At 35.0% G+C, this 18,584-nt stretch overlaps 2 protein-coding genes across 4 annotated transcripts; one reads left to right on the top strand and one right to left on the bottom strand.

Moving 5' to 3' along the window:
* Positions 1-5,088: 5,088 nt before the first annotated feature.
* On the top strand, positions 5,089-12,116 carry LOC109171963 (probable alpha,alpha-trehalose-phosphate synthase [UDP-forming] 9). Of its 2 annotated transcripts, XR_002052675.1 has the most exons (5): positions 5,089-5,299; positions 8,451-10,536; positions 10,687-10,954; positions 11,082-11,477; positions 11,659-12,116. XR_002052675.1 is itself a non-coding variant. In XM_019321080.1 (4 exons), exons 2-4 carry the CDS (start codon positions 8,561-8,563, stop codon positions 11,403-11,405), a joined length of 2,568 nt encoding a protein of 855 aa, XP_019176625.1. In that variant the 5' UTR covers positions 5,089-5,299; positions 8,451-8,560; the 3' UTR covers positions 11,406-12,116. The 2 variants fall into 2 exon arrangements, 1 of the variants encoding a protein (XP_019176625.1); XM_019321080.1 differs by having other exon boundaries at positions 11,082-12,116.
* Positions 12,117-13,713: 1,597 nt separating this feature from the next.
* LOC109171795 lies at positions 13,714-17,113 on the bottom strand. 2 transcript variants are annotated; one of them, XM_019320869.1, is made up of 6 exons: positions 16,966-17,111; positions 16,703-16,873; positions 16,441-16,605; positions 15,052-15,249; positions 14,624-14,721; positions 13,714-14,543 (listed from the first exon to the last, which is right to left on the bottom strand). In XM_019320869.1, the coding sequence occupies exons 1-6, from the start codon at positions 17,039-17,041 to the stop codon at positions 13,956-13,958; spliced, it is 1,296 nt and encodes a 431-aa protein (XP_019176414.1). In that variant the 5' UTR covers positions 17,042-17,111; the 3' UTR covers positions 13,714-13,955. The 2 variants fall into 2 exon arrangements, with proteins under 2 accessions (XP_019176414.1, XP_019176415.1); XM_019320870.1 differs by having other exon boundaries at positions 14,326-14,547; positions 16,966-17,113.
* Positions 17,114-18,584: the final 1,471 nt, after the last annotated feature.

Genomic DNA, 18,584 nt, shown 5'->3' with positions numbered 1-18,584 from the left:
ATATCACGATATGTAAGGTTTTAAACTCCTGACATCTCTTAAGGGATAAGAATATATATACGACCACTCACGCCAACTAACCTGATTAGACTACCTTCAATTTAACACCAATACGTAATAATATGTTACAAATCATGTTTATAAGTTTTGTTTTACTAGCCGTCCTATGGTGCATAGTTCTAATTTTACCAAATACAAAAAAAAAAAAAAAAAAAAAAGATTTAACATTGTTTTGAATATTAATGTACAATCATTTTGGAGTTGTAAGATAGTTAAAACACATTTAACAATTTACTTTATACACCAATCTCTTGTATGTGCATACGGGTGAGAAGCTTTTAACTTTGGATTAAAACTTATATGCATGTAACAAATTAAATCATACAGAATAATTTATTAGTTACTATACACAAAAATCAACAACAAGAAGTAAACATTTAAATTAAACACAAATCACGTGGAATAATAAATTAAAGGTTAGCTTAGGGATACATTTATGCATGACCATTGTTTATATAAATTTTTATAAAATAAATGGTTTCATTAAAATTTCCACCACATGTATAGTAGTACTATTACTATAATCTGTATTTGCCTAGAACAATATCTTTATATAAGTGCCTATAAACAACAAATTTTTTGGGGCACAATTTAAACACCAACTGTACTTTTAAATATATAAACCTTCTCAAGTTAATAACAACATGTATACTTCACGAAATAGGTTAGGAATAGTATAACATTTTTCTAAATAAGTTTATTCGTTATTTGAAAATTTATGTAGTATTTTTCTCGAGAATAGTATTCTTGAGAATACAATATTCCACTCGCAAGGGGTCGGAAATAACTATTTCAAGGGGTGATCTTGGTATATATTAAGCTATTTCTGAATTCTTAAGAATATATATTTTTTGGTAATATCTAATATATCATTATCTATTTGTGTTATATTTTGTAAATGCATTCTATAATAATAATAATGATATTATTATTATAATAATAATGATATTATTATTATTATCATCATCATCATCATCATCATCATCATCATCATCATCATCATCATCATCATCATCATCATCATCATCATCATCATCATCATCATCATCATCATCATCATCATCATCATCATCATCCGTGTGAATGATAATTTTGTCTTTTAAATGATTGTTGTTTTTATATTCCTTAATTTAACCCAACACTATAATACGATTCAAAAAATTTATTCTTTCCCATCAATCAAGCAATAGAATATAATGGAATTCTTATTTTATTCATTGTATTTTATTCCCCGTAACAAGATTCGTATCCCTTCAAACCTCATTCCATGAACCAAATGTGCAATAATATGATCCAGTATTCTAACCACTGTGAGAGTAGTCCAAAGTTGACTCAACTCACACACAAAGTTTGACTTTACTCGAAAAAATTGACTTAAAGATCTTTAACATATATGACACAAAGTTATTCTTTATATCATAAGAGTCCAAATTCGAAACCTTGTAGTTATCAAATCAACTATCCGACTAACTTAACTATGAGTTGTAGGTGTATTCTATACTTTACATCGTTGTACTACCCCTTGATGTGCCTCTAGTAAAAAGCAAAATACAATTTTGTAAAATACCCACCATTGTAAAATTTCTCTTATTCCCTATGACAATGTACTATTTGTATTATATCTTTCTGTAATAAATTCCTTTTTTTTTTTTTTTATCATTTTATCTTATTAACTTATATTGAATTCAATATAACGAATAGACATTAAAAAAAAAAAAGGTATATCCATATATGTCACAAGACACACTGAATAGAACGCGAGATTGAATGAAAAGAATAATTTAATATGATATAGCACTTTCTTTTGAATATTAAATAGAATGAGATTGAATTAATGTGAAATATTTTACTTTTCTAGAGGTGTAATTTGCATTTGACGTAAATTGTAACGGGTGATATAACCATTTATTACCATCTAAATTGACCAATTATAGTACAAATAAATAAAATGAAGTCCATTAAAATAATATGAGATTTGAGCACAAACTAAATAACATTATCCATACTTTTTAAGATAAGTACCTTTACATAAACATTAGCTGTCAAACATTAAAATTCTTACTATCCAGGTAATTGAATGCCCACATAGGGAAATGAGTAATATAGACAAATATAGCATAAATTGACATTTTAAATGGTCAGTTGAGGTTTAATCTTAAACAAAATCCATTTATTATTTGGATAGTGTCAAAATTAGATACAAATTCTTATTGTTAGAAGGGTGAATTTGATACATTATACAATCAAAATGGATAATGGATAATGAGAAATTGGTTTTCAAAGTATACTTATTGAGCTCAAATAAAATGGAGTTTGGAAAAGTTTTAAATAGTCTTTGCCCACATCGAAAAAATGCGTGAGTTTGTACTAGTATAAATACAACTTAACTTTTAAATAATTTGAATTGTTTAGCATAAAAGTCTTCTCATGTGTGACAGTTAAAAAAATTTAAGCCTAAATTTTAAAATTAATTTTTTCCCCAACTTAAGTTTTTCCAAAAAATTTTAATTATTTTTTTCGAACTTATTAGTGTGAATGAGGACTGTGTATGATGTAGTAACGGTTGCACTTCGCAGGGTAGTAAAGGTTGCGCAATCTTCTACTGCTCGTGAGACAGTGAAGGATTGCCTTATTAAGTTTATGAATTAATTATGATTAATTTTAATTTATTTAAAAATTAACTTGTAGTATTATATTTATTTTATTTACTTAATTTGCTATTTATGTGGTTGGATTTTAAATTCATTTTTTTTTTTGAATGACATTAATGCATGTGTTATTAATTATCATTAAATGCTTTGTGTTGGACAGAATGTTTAAAACTTGTTAACTATCCAAAAATTCTGATTTTAATTCATATAAACTCTCTATATTTCCTCTAACAATTTATTTAAGTGCTGAAATGAATCGTAGTGCTTTATTGTATCATTGGTACCACTGGCTCTGTTACAATGTAATATTTGTTTACTGGGGATCGAACCCATAACTTCCTATTCCGAAGAGTAACATCGTGTCACTAGACCACAATGTCATTGGCTGGAAATTGACACTTCAATGATCCTAAAACTATAGGAATGAAAACAAATCAAAGACTTTGTAGTCGAGCGGCATAGATGTGGCCCCTCAAATGAGAGGTCTCAAGTTTCCACCCCAGGAAGCTTTGACTCTTTGTGCTTCAGTAAATTGAGAAAGTATAATATATGAACAGATACTACATTATAATAAAGTCAATAGCATTTAAAAAAAACAAATAAATTTTAAGGAAAATGTTAGTACAAAGTTACAATATATGTGTGTGTATAAGATTGTAGATAATAATTGTGCATACATTTGCATATATTATTTGTGTAATTTTATTTGAATAATTAAAAAACGCAATCAATTAATTTAAGAGTAAATTGTGAAGTCACATTAGTGCATATAAATAAAGAGTAGTGTTATTTTTCTTCCTAAATTTATAGTATTTACCTCATATTCTTCGAATATGTTAATAAAATTCTGTATATTCATAGATTACTTTTGAATTGATCAATTATAACTTTAAAAAACGAACGAATAAATTTAATAATTAAATGTAAAATAACTCGATCAAGTAGTCTCATACTAAGAGCTGAATCTAAAGAGATAAATTTACGAAGGGAGCATAGGTTTCTCAAAAATAAATGTACAAACACTACACAACACTTCCTTATAATACTAGGTTGATAATCTTGGTTAAGCAATCTAAATAAAATTGAAAAAGATCTTCACCAAAAAAAAAAAAAAAACTGAAAAATATTTCCACGTTTAGGATAAGATATCATTGTCAATGTTAGGAATGTATTGCCATTATTTTTAGGAATTGAAGATTAAGGTAGACTGCATGGAGTAATATCCGACCAAACCGACTAATTTTCTTTAATTAATTTATGTTTTATTAGGAAGGGTAGGTTAGGATGAATAGTATTTACACAAAAACGTGTACCATATAATATAATTTTTTATATTTTTATTTTATGTTTGATAATGATGAAAACTCGCAACAATTACCAGAGTTCGGGGTGTACATTAGATTTTTTTTTTTTTTTTTTTTTTTTTTTTTTTTTGTAAGAGTTCGCATACACATTAATTTTACCAAACATATTAATTTCAATCAGGTAGCTATTAGCTTTTCAACTTACAAATTACATTTAGCTAGCTTATAAGCTAGGTATGCCAAACAGAGTCCATGGCAATAGATGAAGAACTATTTGTCTCCAGGTTTGAGATGAAGGAAAATATATATATATTTTTTTTGAAATTATTAAAAAAATTGAAAATAATAAGTTTTTAATGAAAATAATCGCCATGTCAACTGCTTTTAAAAAAATCATCATGTCAACTGAGATCGGTAGAATATATTAATTACTTAATTTTGAATTATTTAAAAACTCAATTACATTTTTTTTTCAGGTAGATAACCCATCACATTTTTGTGCATAATTTGGTGTCATATTTGATCATTATTTTTATTTTAAATATTTTTTAATACTGGGTAGTTTAGTTATGTTAAATTCAGAGGTATTTTTCCAATATTCATCACATGCTATTTATTATTAATAATTTATAATTTATTGGGGGTGGGGCGAAGTTTGATACTACACATGTTCCACACGAGACGGTACATTTCTTTCCAAAAATAAATTGATAGTATTTGGAAATAAATGGAAACCAATAAGAAAAGTTTAGGAAATTCGATGATGGTCAAACCAAAGTAGGTAATGGCAAGGCCGTAAATAAATCGCAAAAACGGGGGCAATCGTTACGCGCGAGTGGGTGGGGACAGAAAAACTCGAGGCGCGATCCGAAACCCGGGTTAAATCTGAACTAACCACGGTAAAGCTTTGGCCGACTGCGCGACTCTATCCATATCATATTTCTCCTTTATCCGATCGAAACGACGTCGTCAGCCCTCCAGCGTGCACAGCGCGTCGTACTTTCCACTTCCGTAATTGTACCCTCCGCTGGACAGAATCGTCATTTCGCCCCCGTACTTTCGCTGCTTCTCTCTCTCCCCCCACCCCCCACACTCTCTCTCTCTAGAAAAACTATTTCCTTCTCATCCCTTCCCTCGTTCTGATCTCTTCCGCTCACTTTCTCTTTATTTTCCTTCCGTTGAAACCCCTCTCTCTCTCTCTCTCTCTCTGTAACCTCCTCCGCTTATATCGGTACTTGACGTTTTCAGCGTTTTCCGGCAGCAGTCTCGTCGGAGTTCTTACGTGTATAATCATATTCCTTATTTCTCCAATCTGCTCTGCGTGTTTTTGCTTTCTGTTTTCTGCTGAGTTTTTAGTTGTGTAGCGCTTTTACATAACTAAGAACGATAGACAATCTGATTACGGTTAACAACGATGTTCATGAGATTGTAGTTTCCTGTTTATTTTGCTTGTTTGTAGTTCTGCTGCTTCGAAATGATGTGATTGGATTAGTGTTATTTATGTATTGCTTGTGCCGCGGCTTGAATTTGATCTTTTTTTTTTTTTTTTTCAGATTAAGGTTTTATTTTGTTAAAATTATTGAAGGTTAACAGATAATTAGTCCCATGATTTCTTTGTAATGCGTGTCTATATAAATATAAATATAAATATATACGCACTTGTTTATTTATTTGTGTAACTTTCAAGCTTGTTAGCTTTTAAGCATTTTTTGAAGTGGTATTTTAGTGGCAATAACTTGTAGTTTACAGTTTAATTCAATCGACTGGGACCTGAGTCGACCTGAGTGTAATCACGGGTAACTTGTCTGAGGTTATTATTATTATTTTAAATTTAAATTTAAATTACTCTTTTTCACCTGTTTTGTACATTTTTCTTGGACGTCTTAATTTTTCTGGTCTGGAAATTTGCAATATATCATTTTGGAATAATTTAAATTTCAACTGATGAACTTGATGTCAAAATAATACTTCATAATACTTGAAATGAATTTGGTTGACTGCAGGTCCAAATATGAATCTGTTTGATGAAATGTTATTTTGTTTTTAGGGTGAACTATGACTATTTAGCTTTTCATTGAGGCTGGATAATTTTTTATTTTTTTTTGGTGGTGATAATTATATGATTTGTTTGTGCAAATGATTATTTTGAATGCTAGTGAAACCAGTATGAGTTTTTCCCGTAACAGATGTCTTGGATTCTCTTTACCTGCCTTCTTATAGGGTATCACAATCTTTTGTTGGAAGTGAAATGGCCAATATTACACTCCTGTTTTGGCTGGCTAACAATATATTTTTTTTCTTTCATATTAGTCAGATTTTTTCTTTATCATAATCCTAGTCGGACTAGTTATAGCATTTATTTTATGCATTGATCAGCTGAAAAGGATTTTAATGCAAGCAATTGTGCACATCCCTCACCAATAAATTTGCTTTAGGTGCTGATAACTATATGATATGTTTGTGCAATATGATTATTTTGAATGCTAGTGAAACAAGTGTGAGTTCTTTTTCCTAAACAGATGTCTTGGATTCTCTTTACCTGGCTAGTTATTATACGTTGTCACGTTCTTTTTGTTGGAAGTGAACCAATTAAAATTACACCCCGGCATTGGCTGGCTAACATGCTTTTATGTGTTAGTGATTTTTTTTTTTAAATTTAAATATCATAATCTTTGCCTGCCTAGTTATTGCATTTATTTTATGTGTTGACTGACTGAAAACGATTTTAATGCAAGTAATTGTGCACCATCCTCACCCATAATTTTTTTAGGTGCTTATAATTATATGAGATTTGTTTGTGCAATATGATTATTTTGAATGCTAGCGAAACCAGTGTGAGTCTTTTCAAAAATATAGACGTCTTGGATTCTCTTTACCTGGCTAGTTATTATATGTTGTCACGTTCTTTTCGTTGGAAAGAAGTGAAATGGCCAATATTACATCCCGTCATTTGCTGGCTATAACACGTTTTCCTCATGTCATGTTAGTGAGATATTTCTTATCATAATCCTTGCCTGGCTAATTATAGTATTTATTTTATGCATTGATTGGCTGAAAGGGGTTTTAACTCAAGTAATTGTGCACCATCCTCACTGATAATTTTTTTTTTTTTTGGTGCTGATAACTATATGATTTGTTTGTGCAATATGATTATTTTGAATGCTAGTGAAACCAGTGCGTTTGCTTGTTTGTTTGTTTTCCAAAACAGATGTCTTGGATTCTCTTTACCTGGCTAGTTATTATACGTTGTCACGTTCTTTTTGTTGGAAGTGAAATGGCCAATATTACGCCCTGGCTTTGGCTGGATAACATGTTTTTTTCGTGTTAGTGAGATTTTTTCTTATCATATTCCTTGCCTGGGTAGTTATAGCATTTATTTTATGCATTGACTTGCTGAAAACGATTTAAATGCAAGTAATTGTGCTCCATCCTCACTGATAAGTATTTTTTGGTGCTGATAATTATAAGATTTGTTTGTGCAATATGATTATTTTGAATGCTCTTAGTGAACCCCAGTGTGAGTTTTTTTTTTTTTTTTTTTTTTGCTTTTCTTGTCTTTTTCTTTTTCTTTTTCAAAACCCCTGTCTTGGGTTCTCTTTACCTGGCTAGTTATTATATGTTGTCACGTTCTTTTTGTTGGAAAGAAGTAAAATGGCCAATATTACATCCTGGCTTTGGCTGGCTAGCATGTTTTCCGGCTTTGGTAGGCTAGCATGTTTTCTTCGTGTTAGTGAGATATTTTCTTATCATAATCCTTGCCTGGCTAATTATAGCATTTATTTTATGCATTGATTGGCTGAAAAGGGTCTTTAATGCAAGTAATTGTGCACCATCCTCACTGTTGAGCAATACAATGCCTAATGTGGTGCTCATCCTTAGCATTGATTATCATAATATTGTTCTTTTCAGTTCCTTTTTCCCCTTTTGAACGGAAACTAGTGCCCCCAGTCTACACTACCCATCCCTGGTCAGGCATTACATTTTATTGTTTTTTTTAATTGTTTTTTCCTCTGTTCTGCCTTAACCATACTTTGGTTCAAGGTATTTTTTCATTGCCCTCTTTTCACGTGATTAGCAGATGATGCTTTGAGATTACAAATGTAGATACAGTAAAATTTAGTTATGGTGTTGCATAGGTAATTGTTCTGATTTTTCGGCAAGAATCATTTGTTTCTATATTTGTGGTTGAATTTTAATCATTTATTTATTTACATACTTTAGAAATCGCCATTCCTAATCCCGTTTAAGGGAGTGAAATAGTTTATATACTTCACATATATAGAACTCTGGGAAGATTACATTCTGTAAGTTTTACATTTTTGGTAAGATTTAAGTTTGATCCAAGTGATGCTTGTGTGTGTGATTTTTTCTGTAATGTTGGCAACAATGCAATTGAAGGTTTTCTTTTTTTTAAATAGTTTTTTTAACCCTGTAGGTTGGTGGGCATGTTAATACCATAACAAGTGGGACTTACAATTCAACCACAGTTTTCTATAAGTTATAAGCATCTGTATTGATTAAATACAAGAAGTTTATTTACAAGACATGGCGTCAATATCTTCTGCAAACCTTTTGGACTTTTCTTCTGAAGAGATTTTAGATATTCTGCAAACTCCTAGAGTTCTTCCTCGGCTGATGACTGTTCCTGGAATCATCTCTGATGGAAGCAATGATGGTGATTCAGATGGTACTTCATCCATTTGTCGAGATCGTAAAATTGTTGTTTCTAATATGCTTCCTTTGCATGCTCAAAGGGATAAAGGAACTTCAAAATGGTGCTTTAGTTTGGACAAGGACTCACTTCTTTTACAATTGAAGGATGGGTTTTCTCCTGAAACCGAGGTCATCTACGTGGGTTGCCTCAAGGCTGATATAGAACCCAGTGAACAAGAGGAAGTTGCACAGAGACTGCTGGACGACTTCAAGTGTGTGCCTACTTTTCTACCCCCAGACATCCAGAAAAAATTTTATTATGGTTTCTGTAAGCAATATCTGTGGCCTCTTTTCCACTACATGCTACCAATGTGCCCAGACCACGGGGATAGATATGATCGTCAACTGTGGCAGGCTTATGTATCTGCTAACAAATTATTTGCTGACAAGGTAATGGAAGTGGTGAATCCTGAGGATGACTACATCTGGGTTCATGATTATCACCTCATGGTTCTCCCTACTTTTCTGAGGAAGCGATACCACCGTGTCAAACTTGGGTTCTTTCTCCATAGCCCATTTCCTTCTTCGGAAATATACCGGACTTTGCCAGTCCGGGATGAAATTCTAAAAGGATTGCTGAACTGTGATCTGATTGGGTTTCATACTTTTGATTATGCACGCCATTTTCTGTCATGCTGCAGTAGGATGTTAGGCCTGGACTATGAATCTAAACGTGGACATATTGGACTTGATTACTTTGGCCGTACCGTTTATATAAAAATTTTGCCTGTAGGTATTCATATGGGCAGACTGGAGTCTGTGTTGAATCAGCCCTCTACATTTGATAAGGTCAAAGAAATTCAAGAACAATTTAAGGGGAAAAAGGTTATTCTTGGTGTTGATGATATGGACATATTTAAAGGTATCAGTCTGAAATTGCTAGCTTTTGAACACCTATTGCAACAGCATCAGGACTTGCGAGGGAAGGTTGTTCTTGTCCAAATAGTGAATCCTGCTCGGAGTTCTGGGAAAGATGTTCAGGAAGCAAAAAGGGAAACATATTCGACTGCTAAAAGAATCAATGAACTTTATGGTCACCCTAGCTATGAGCCTGTGATTTTGATTGATTATCCTGCTGCTCGCTATGAGAAGACTGCTTATTATGCTGTGGCAGAATGTTGCATAGTCAATGCAGTCAGGGATGGGATGAATTTGGTACCTTACAAGTACATCGTCTGTAGGCAGGGCTCTCCTGGTATGGATGAGGCAATGGGTATAAAGGCTGATTCTCCTCGAACTAGCATGCTTGTTGTCTCCGAGTTCATTGGTTGTTCACCATCTCTGAGTGGAGCAATTAGAGTGAATCCATGGGACATTGAAGCTGTAGCCGAGGCTCTAAATGTGGCCATTACCATGTCTGATTCTGAAAAGCAATTGAGGCATGAAAAACACTACCGCTATGTTAGCTCTCATGATGTTGCTTATTGGGCTCGCAGCTTTATGCAGGATTTGGAGAGAGCATGCAAGGATCATTATAGTAAGCGATGCTGGGGCATTGGGTTGGGCCTTGGTTTCAGAGTTATTTCACTTTCTCCAAGTTTTAGAAAGTTATCCAATGATCACATTGTGTCATCATACAAAAGGACAAACAGAAGGGCAATATTCTTGGACTATGATGGTACCATTGTACCTCAATCATCTATAGTTAAATCTCCTAGTGCTGAAGTCATTCATTTCTTGAATGCTCTCTCCAATGATCCCAAGAATACAGTCTTTATTGTTAGCGGCCGAGGTAGAAGTTCCTTGTGTGAATGGCTTGAACCATGCGAGAGGCTTGGGCTGGCTGCTGAACATGGTTATTTCATAAGGTATGGAGTAACTCATTTTCCATGTTTATGTTATTGTTTGACACTTGTCTAATGTAAGGTGAGATTTTCAATTTCAGTTCTGTTCTATTTTACTTTCTGTTGTCAATGTCTTTGTAAACCAAGAAATCTGTTGCTCTTTTTTGGGGGCAGGTGGAATAAAAGCTCAGATTGGGAATGCATGAATGCTGATACTGAGTGGAAAGAAATTGTTGAACCTGTAATGAAACAATACACTGATGCAACTGATGGCTCCTCAATAGAAACTAAAGAGAGTGCCTTGGTTTGGCACCACCAGGATGCAGACCCCGACTTTGGCTCCTGCCAGGCAAAGGAATTGCTTGATCACTTGGAAAATGTTCTTGCAAATGAACCTGCAGTTGTGAAGAGAGGCCAGCAAATTGTTGAAGTCAAGCCACAAGTATGATCTCTTTTTCCCTTCCGCATGAATATATCATTTTTATTATCTATTTTTGAATGTTGTTGTGTATTGGCTCCAGAAAAGTTTTTCTTTTTTCCTTTTTTAAGTGGTTCACATTGATATGCAGGGAGTGACCAAAGGGTTGGCTGCAGAGAAGGTTCTTTTAATGATGGTTAATGGGGGGAGGCCACCAGATTTTGTGATGTGTATTGGAGATGATAGATCGGATGAAGACATGTTTGAGGGCATTATAAATATGGTTTCTGGTTTGTCCATTTCTACAGCCCCAGAAATGTTTGCATGCACCGTTGGTCGAAAACCGAGCAGAGCAAGATATTACCTCGATGATACTGCTGATGTTGTGAGGTTGCTTCAAGGCCTAGCCACTGCTTCAAATCCAAAGCCAAGACAGATTGCCGAATTCCAAGTTGCTTTCGATACAGTAATATGACAGTGCAAATAGGGTTTTGTGCCACCTGCACATTGTTCTGTATTCAGTGTTCTCTCCCTTCTGATCAATGAGGTATAAGTTCCATAATCAAGTTAACATGAATTTGGTAAACTGCTTGACTCAAGCATATACTCTGCTAGTCTGCTTTCCAAGTCATGCTGTTGGTGGGTTACAATTAGGTCTGTTCAAAAGCCATTTGACCATTTTACTTAAATTTTTTTATTTTTGATTTTCCTTTTTTTGGGGGGTACAGTTTTCCGCAGCCATTCCAAACAGCTGCGTTGAATGATCAAGAAGCGCGATTGGCTTGTATAGGTACTATTAACTTTCTAAGTATAATGTAAGTTTGGTTTTTCACCTTGCGGGACTTATTTATTCTAACTTTAGAGCAGCAGGCTAATTTAGCCATAGATTATGTTCAGGAAAAGAGTGATGCAATGAAGGGGTTTGGTCAAAGTTTATAGTACAGGTCTTGAGTCCAAAATTGTGTGGTGGACATGGCAGGGTGGGGGCGGGGGGGGGGGGGGGGTTGGCTTTTCAAGGGTGAGATTCTGCTAAATGAGTACTCTGGCTTGAAAGCTTTTAAGTGCTTCAATATTTGCAATTTTTGTATACCCATGTGAATATTGACGGAGTATAATTATGTTATGTGAACATTGTATTAAACCTTGTGAGTTGTGAATGCCAGAGCAGCTTCAGATTTTTTTTTTTTTTTTTTTTTTTTTAGATGGTATGGAAAATTTGTAGTCACTACTTGACTTGCAAACCACACATGATAGGTGGATATGTAAATTGCATTAGGATGATTTAGATTGGTGACATTTAAGTACAAGAATTATGTCTCATTTGCTTGGTCACCCATTTTGGGATTAGCTTCAGATGTCTTGTCACAAAACTTGTGAATGTAGAGGGTGTAAGATTTCTTGTCACAGTAGCGTTATTTTGGTGATGTGTTGAGCATGTGCTTAGTCATAGTTTATAATCTTTGATTTTAAGAGTTTTCTATAGGTACTCCCGAAAAGTAATTATAAGCTTAGTCATCTTAGTAAATAAAGAAATGCATTTCCAGAAATAGACGATTTAGGGCCTATATTTAGTGCCCTATTCAAGTCATCTAATGGTGAGCATAGTGCCCTATTCTAGTCGTCTAATGGTGAGCATAAAAAGTCAACCGAGCAACTAATGGCTGATAATTAGGTTTTCAATCTGATTAGAATTTAATAAGTGAGCAACTAATGGCTGATAATTAGGTTTTCAATCTGATTAGAATTTAATAAGTGTGCAATGATCGATTGTCAGTAAGTTATTAAGTTATGAAATTTAAAAAATATTGAGTACGTGCCATAGGTAGGTGATAGGTGGTAAGTTTTCTTAGGTGAGATGATTTTAGCAATAATTGCCTGTCATTTTATTAGGTAACTTAACATTCAACCTCTTAATTTTGTAGTTTCTCTTTTCTCAACTTCTTGTGCTAGCAACTGTGATTTTACCTTAAAATGGGATGCACATTAGTAAAATCACAGTTGCTAGCACAAGAAGTCATGGAGAAAAGAGAAACTTCAAATTTAAGAGGTTGAATGTCAAGTTACCTTTTGCCACTTCTGTAAGCTGCCTTGTGATGATGCCATTGACAAACGCAATGTCACCTTGCCACTGCTATTGCCTTTCACAATTTCACCATTGACAGGGACAAGAAGTTATCATTATAAACTCCTAGAGATTCCATCATCGATTCGCTGATTGTCATTGTGAAACTTTGCCTAGATAGGTGCTAAGTGTCCTTAGGTCGAGACGATTTCGACACTAATTGCTTTTTTCTTCTCCCAAATGATTGACTAGTCAGTTAGTAGATCTAATCGTGCACTTAAATTTTATTTTTATTTTTTAATTGAAAGCTCAAACAATGTAATTTTGAAGAAATGGTTCAAAAATGGGATGCACATTAACAAAATCAGTCATTGGCACACAAAGTAAGAGAGAGGAGAGAGTCAAAAATTAGAGGCTGAATGTTTAGTCACCTTTGACCACTTCTTTTAGTTGCCTCGTGAGGATGCCATCACGTGTAACCATGCCTTTATCATTGTTATATCGTCTTTTACGATTTCACCATTGACATGTACAAGTTACCATCACAAAATCGCAGGGACTCCATTGTCGATTCACTGGTCCAATCACTGTACTCTCTATTTTGATTTATTGGACTGGGGTTTTCTTGTGGTCCATTGGTATCACGTTGTTCCCTTATATGGGAGGTGTTGGTAGTTTGTATATTTGGTATCCCCTCCCTTGTAATTAAAAAAAGAAACGGAAAAAATGGAATCACAAGCATCCGATGATAGAAACTCAAAGCAAGTCAAATTAGTAGTACTTACATAGTTATATACATATTACTTGCCACAAAAGGCAAAACCCCTCCCTCTGGGCTCACATCCCGGCCCGACACATTACATACATATTACTTCAAGTCTCTTAATTCATAATCCAAGTTTTCCAACTATAATATGGAGCAATAGATTACTTATAGCAAGGTGTAGTAATGGAAACCATAGATTACTTCACTCTTCTCTTAGCTACTAAGCCCAGGCTACTCTTTGGAAACTCAATGCTTGAAGTTGCGGTTGCCAGCTCCGCAAAGCCACAGAGATTAGCTTGTATCATACCATCTATCTTCCCATTGCTTCCAGTGTCGTTTCCGTCCTCAAAATCTGATTCCGACTTGTTTGATAAGAGCAAGCCTTCGTCAAAATGAATCAAATCCTTCAGTTCGTTGACCACTGCATCTGGTTTTGCAGATTTGCTAGTATTAATGTCATCCAACTCCAACAAAGGCACGTCTTTCACTTCTACTATTCTAGGATACTTTTTCGTTGGTTCACTGCTATCAAGGTCGTCTAAATCTAGCAAAGATACAGGTTTTTCAAGAGGTTTCCGGGGTTCTACTATTCTAGGAAAAAACATCGAAGTAAATATCAGAGAGAGATGAGAGAAACTAAGATATGTTATCTGCTTTAGTAGTGAATAAGATGACGAGTTAACAACTGCGTTTCTGAGCTCGAAGCAGAGCATCAGAACTGGTCTCCCCAGACTCATTTGGCAACGCTTCCATGTCCTGTTGTACCAACGATGTCTGCTGCCTCCCTGTCTACAAGTTCCAGTTAGATTAAAGGGGAGTAATTTTGCTGCAACTATACAATTTGCAGATTACGAAGGAGACTTACATGTGGAATGACATATGGACGAAGCACAAATCCAATAATCAAGCCAATTAAGCACGAAATCCCCACTCCAAGAAACCAAGCAGTGGTTGATCCTAACGCTGAGGGAAATTAAAGTAACATGTTATTACTTCAATACGAGACACTTTAGAGTAAGACCAAACACATACACAGACAAATTAAAAAGAAAATTTTTCATATGAAATTGACGTATCGATAGAGACCTACCATGAACTACCTAACTACCAAACCTAAAGTCAAAATATGAATTGATAAGAAAAGGACCTTTGCATGTAAGAAAAGGACTAAATGCTTCCAACTCCAAAACACACAAAAGCAGACCATTTTTATAAGATAATTAAATTGTATAACATTCAATGGGTAGTTAAATATTCAGATGAGATTAATTTTTACAAATTTCCAAGGTATACCAGATTGAGAATCACTAGAGCAGTCCTCTGCCTTGAGATTAATTTGGCGGACTAAATTATTTCCAATGTCAGAGACGATTAAAGCACATCTTTGAGGAATGAAGACTAGCTCATAATCATTTGAGAAGGTAGCATCTTTGCCAGAGCCATCTTTCTTGCCGGCTTTGTTTGAAAACCCTCCAGCTATAGTAGTCACACCTGCATTAAACATGATGATCAAGATACATATACTAAATTGCAAAGAAGGTCATCAATAGTGAATGCCCAAATTTTTCTCACATAGAAAAGCAAAAGAGGAAGTTCCATACACAAGTGCAGACTACAAGCAACTAATGAAGTTGACAAGCTTAACTTCCTACATCAAGGGTTTGAAGTTCATTGACAGCAAAGGTGAAAGAGACCCTAGATACTATTTTTTTGGGTAGTTCTCCAGAGTAACAAAAACATTGATTACTCCACCCACTTCTCATTAAGATAATAATTCACCAACTTTGGTCCTAAACAACATTCTTCCCTGAGCCACCGTGAAACATCTTTATTCTTCTTTTGGTTACTAGTTTCCCAGAAGATTTAAGCAGATCACTTAAATATAAGGCTGAAGAATGCCTCTGCATTGCACCATGTCAACCTTTCTAGGACGTTCACTTTATATACATGTTAGTAGATTGTTAGATACACTAGTGACAACTTCCACTACCATATACATCTCAACAAAATGCATCTCCACACCATGACAAATGAACACAAAGTAAGAGTAAGGATAATGAAGCCGCAAATGTTGTGCCACTTTGGAACCAAATTGATACAACCCCAGGTCTGTATCAGAATGCTCAGCAAAACTCTAGAAAAATCAGAGGAAGGAAAGAAAGCAATAAATCGCAAGAAGATCGTATATTCTATGCCTCCTTAATTTGTAATACAACTGACACTTGTATACAGCTCATTTGAACACCCAAACATGCATATAACTACCCAGATACAATAAACAAGAAAACTATCCAAACACAATAAGAAACTAATTCATGCACCTCATCTTCCTCCATTCTCATGCATGTCCCAAGTCACATCTCAAAGATTCAATCATTTTCCAAGGAAATACTTGCCCTCAAGGCAAAATTCCCACACTCTAAGGCCCCAACACCCTGGCTGGACAGGATCATGAAGGGTAAATCACTCGGCCAATTAAGTGATAAGACCAGCGTAGAGCCCACCACATTGGGTGTAACACCCACACTGAGGCTGCCAGGCTCAATACTGTGTCCCTGCTCATAATCTAAGCCTAGGAAAGCTGCCTGTGCGGGCATTTTCCATGGAAATACTGATAATATCATGCAGCATTAGTGATATAAAAACTACAACAATACTATAAGGGCATCTCATATGACTTGCCTGATTTGCTAATCTTTCTAACTGCATAGTTCTTAACATCAGCAACATATAAATTGCCTCTAGCATCAACCGCAAAGCTTTTCGGCTTATCAAACATCGCAGAGCTCAGATCGCCGTCCGAGTAGCCGGCCGTTCCATTTCCGGCTAAGCGCTGGAGCGAGACCTCTAAAACATTCAAATGTCAGACAATCAAACATCACACACCACTTGCATTGCAAATCCACCGCAAGTTCCATATCACAAAATTCAATCAAAGAAATACCTCCAGACTCGGGGATTGATAGAGCGTATACAGTACTATCGGTGGAGTCCAAGAGGAAGAGATCGGACGATCCAGGTTGCGGGAGGACGGAGCGAGGGAAGATATGGAGCTTGTTGCCGTCGAAGACTGTGGTGACTGAGTAGCCATCCTCGTAGACAAGGTCAGCGAAAGCTGCAAAATTATGTAGCGGTTTTGGAGTAAATAAAGGAATAATAAAAGTTGCAGTAATTGATGATTTGACGGCGGAGAGAAAAATGGTTTACCTGGAGTCGGAGTTAGGTTAAAGATGAGGAAAACGAGAACGACTGAGAGAGTGATTGCGGAAATTACTGTAGCCATCGGAGTGAAATCAGTGCTTTGGAAATTCCTTGTACGCAGTGAAAAGGTAAGCGAGCCCCTAGCAATTAGCAAACTCACTTCAGACTTGCTCCCACTTAGGGATGGCAATGGGTCAGGTGTGGGTCGGAGAGGGCTACATCCATCACCCAACCTATCTTATATTTTTTTTTACGCACTCTCACTCTCAACCCGTATCGGGTGAACTTTTTCAAAATTTACCCTCACCTCCATCGGATGCGAGTGCCCATCACTTATAATCTTTTTTTTTTTTAAATAATATTTAAATTACTTACACATAATAAAATAATAAAATTTATTAGTTATACTAAAACATAATATAATAAAAATATTTAAATATAATAACTAAATTGTTAATTTTTAAAAATAAACTTAGTATTTTAGATATAAAAATAGTAAAAATTTACATAAAGTTATAGAAACTCTTATAAATAACTACATGGTGGGTCGGGTGGGGTTCTAGGTGGGTTTTATACATAGAATTCGAATCCAACCCGACCCACCGCAAATTTACTTTTTTTTTTTTTTTTTAAAAAGACCCACACCCGACTCATCACTCATTACCACACAAAAAAACCCGACCCACGCGGGGTGGATTCGGGTGGATATCCGCGGGGCGGATTGAAATTGCCATCCTTACTCCCACTAATAACGCGGAGGTTTGATTCCTCTCATGAATATTATAGATTATAGATTTAGGTTCTAGATAAGTTTCTTTGTCTAAATGTATACTTTGTTGTTGAGTCTTGAAGATTTACCTTTTTAAGGTTTGGATGTGAGTTCATTGAGTCAAGCATATGTTTTATGTATTGGTCTTGTTACAAAGAAGTCTTGCTCCCACTCACATGGTGAGTGTTATAATGTATAATATGAATATTGAAGGTTTGATGTTGGGATGATTTTTTGTGTGTAAAAGTGTATAGTTTGTCTCAGAATTTATGTACGGAGTTGGAAGGTACGATGACTACATTTTAGTAGCAACATAATAGAGTGGGTTGTGGATTGCATTGGTTAAGTTGGGAGAAATTGTGTGTTAGGAAGGGATCCGGAAGCTTGGGCTTTTAAGTGTCTCAGTGTCTGTATGATTTCAATATTGGCATGCTAAGCAACCAGGGGTGAAGGATTCTATCGAGACCTACTACTTTGGTTGCTAGATTATTCAAAGCAAGGTATTTGAGGCATGGTATTTTTTTGGAGGTGAACTTGGGATGTAATCCAAGTTATGATTCAATGAGTATAATGACAACCAAGAGAGTGGTGGAGAGAGGTATTAGCTGAAGGGTAGGAACGGGGAACCAAACGAGTGTATGGTGGCATCCTTGGTTATTTGATCGTGATAATCCTTATGTTGAAGCAGTACCACCCCCACACTTAGTGGATATGACGGTGGCTGACTTAATAATTGAGGGGCGAGAGGTTTGGGATATGGAGTTAGTTAATGAGATCGTTACTAATCGGGATGCTGATATTATTTCACGTATGCCTATAGCGGAAGATACAACGAAGGATATATGGTATTGGAGGT

This window comes from Ipomoea nil, unplaced genomic scaffold (genome assembly GCF_001879475.1).
Source record: "Ipomoea nil cultivar Tokyo-kokei standard unplaced genomic scaffold, Asagao_1.1 scaffold0382, whole genome shotgun sequence".
Lineage (NCBI taxonomy): Eukaryota > Viridiplantae > Streptophyta > Magnoliopsida > Solanales > Convolvulaceae > Ipomoea > Ipomoea nil.
The sequence above is the reverse complement of the archived record's forward strand: the minus strand, read 5'-3'. Positions and strand labels throughout refer to the sequence as shown.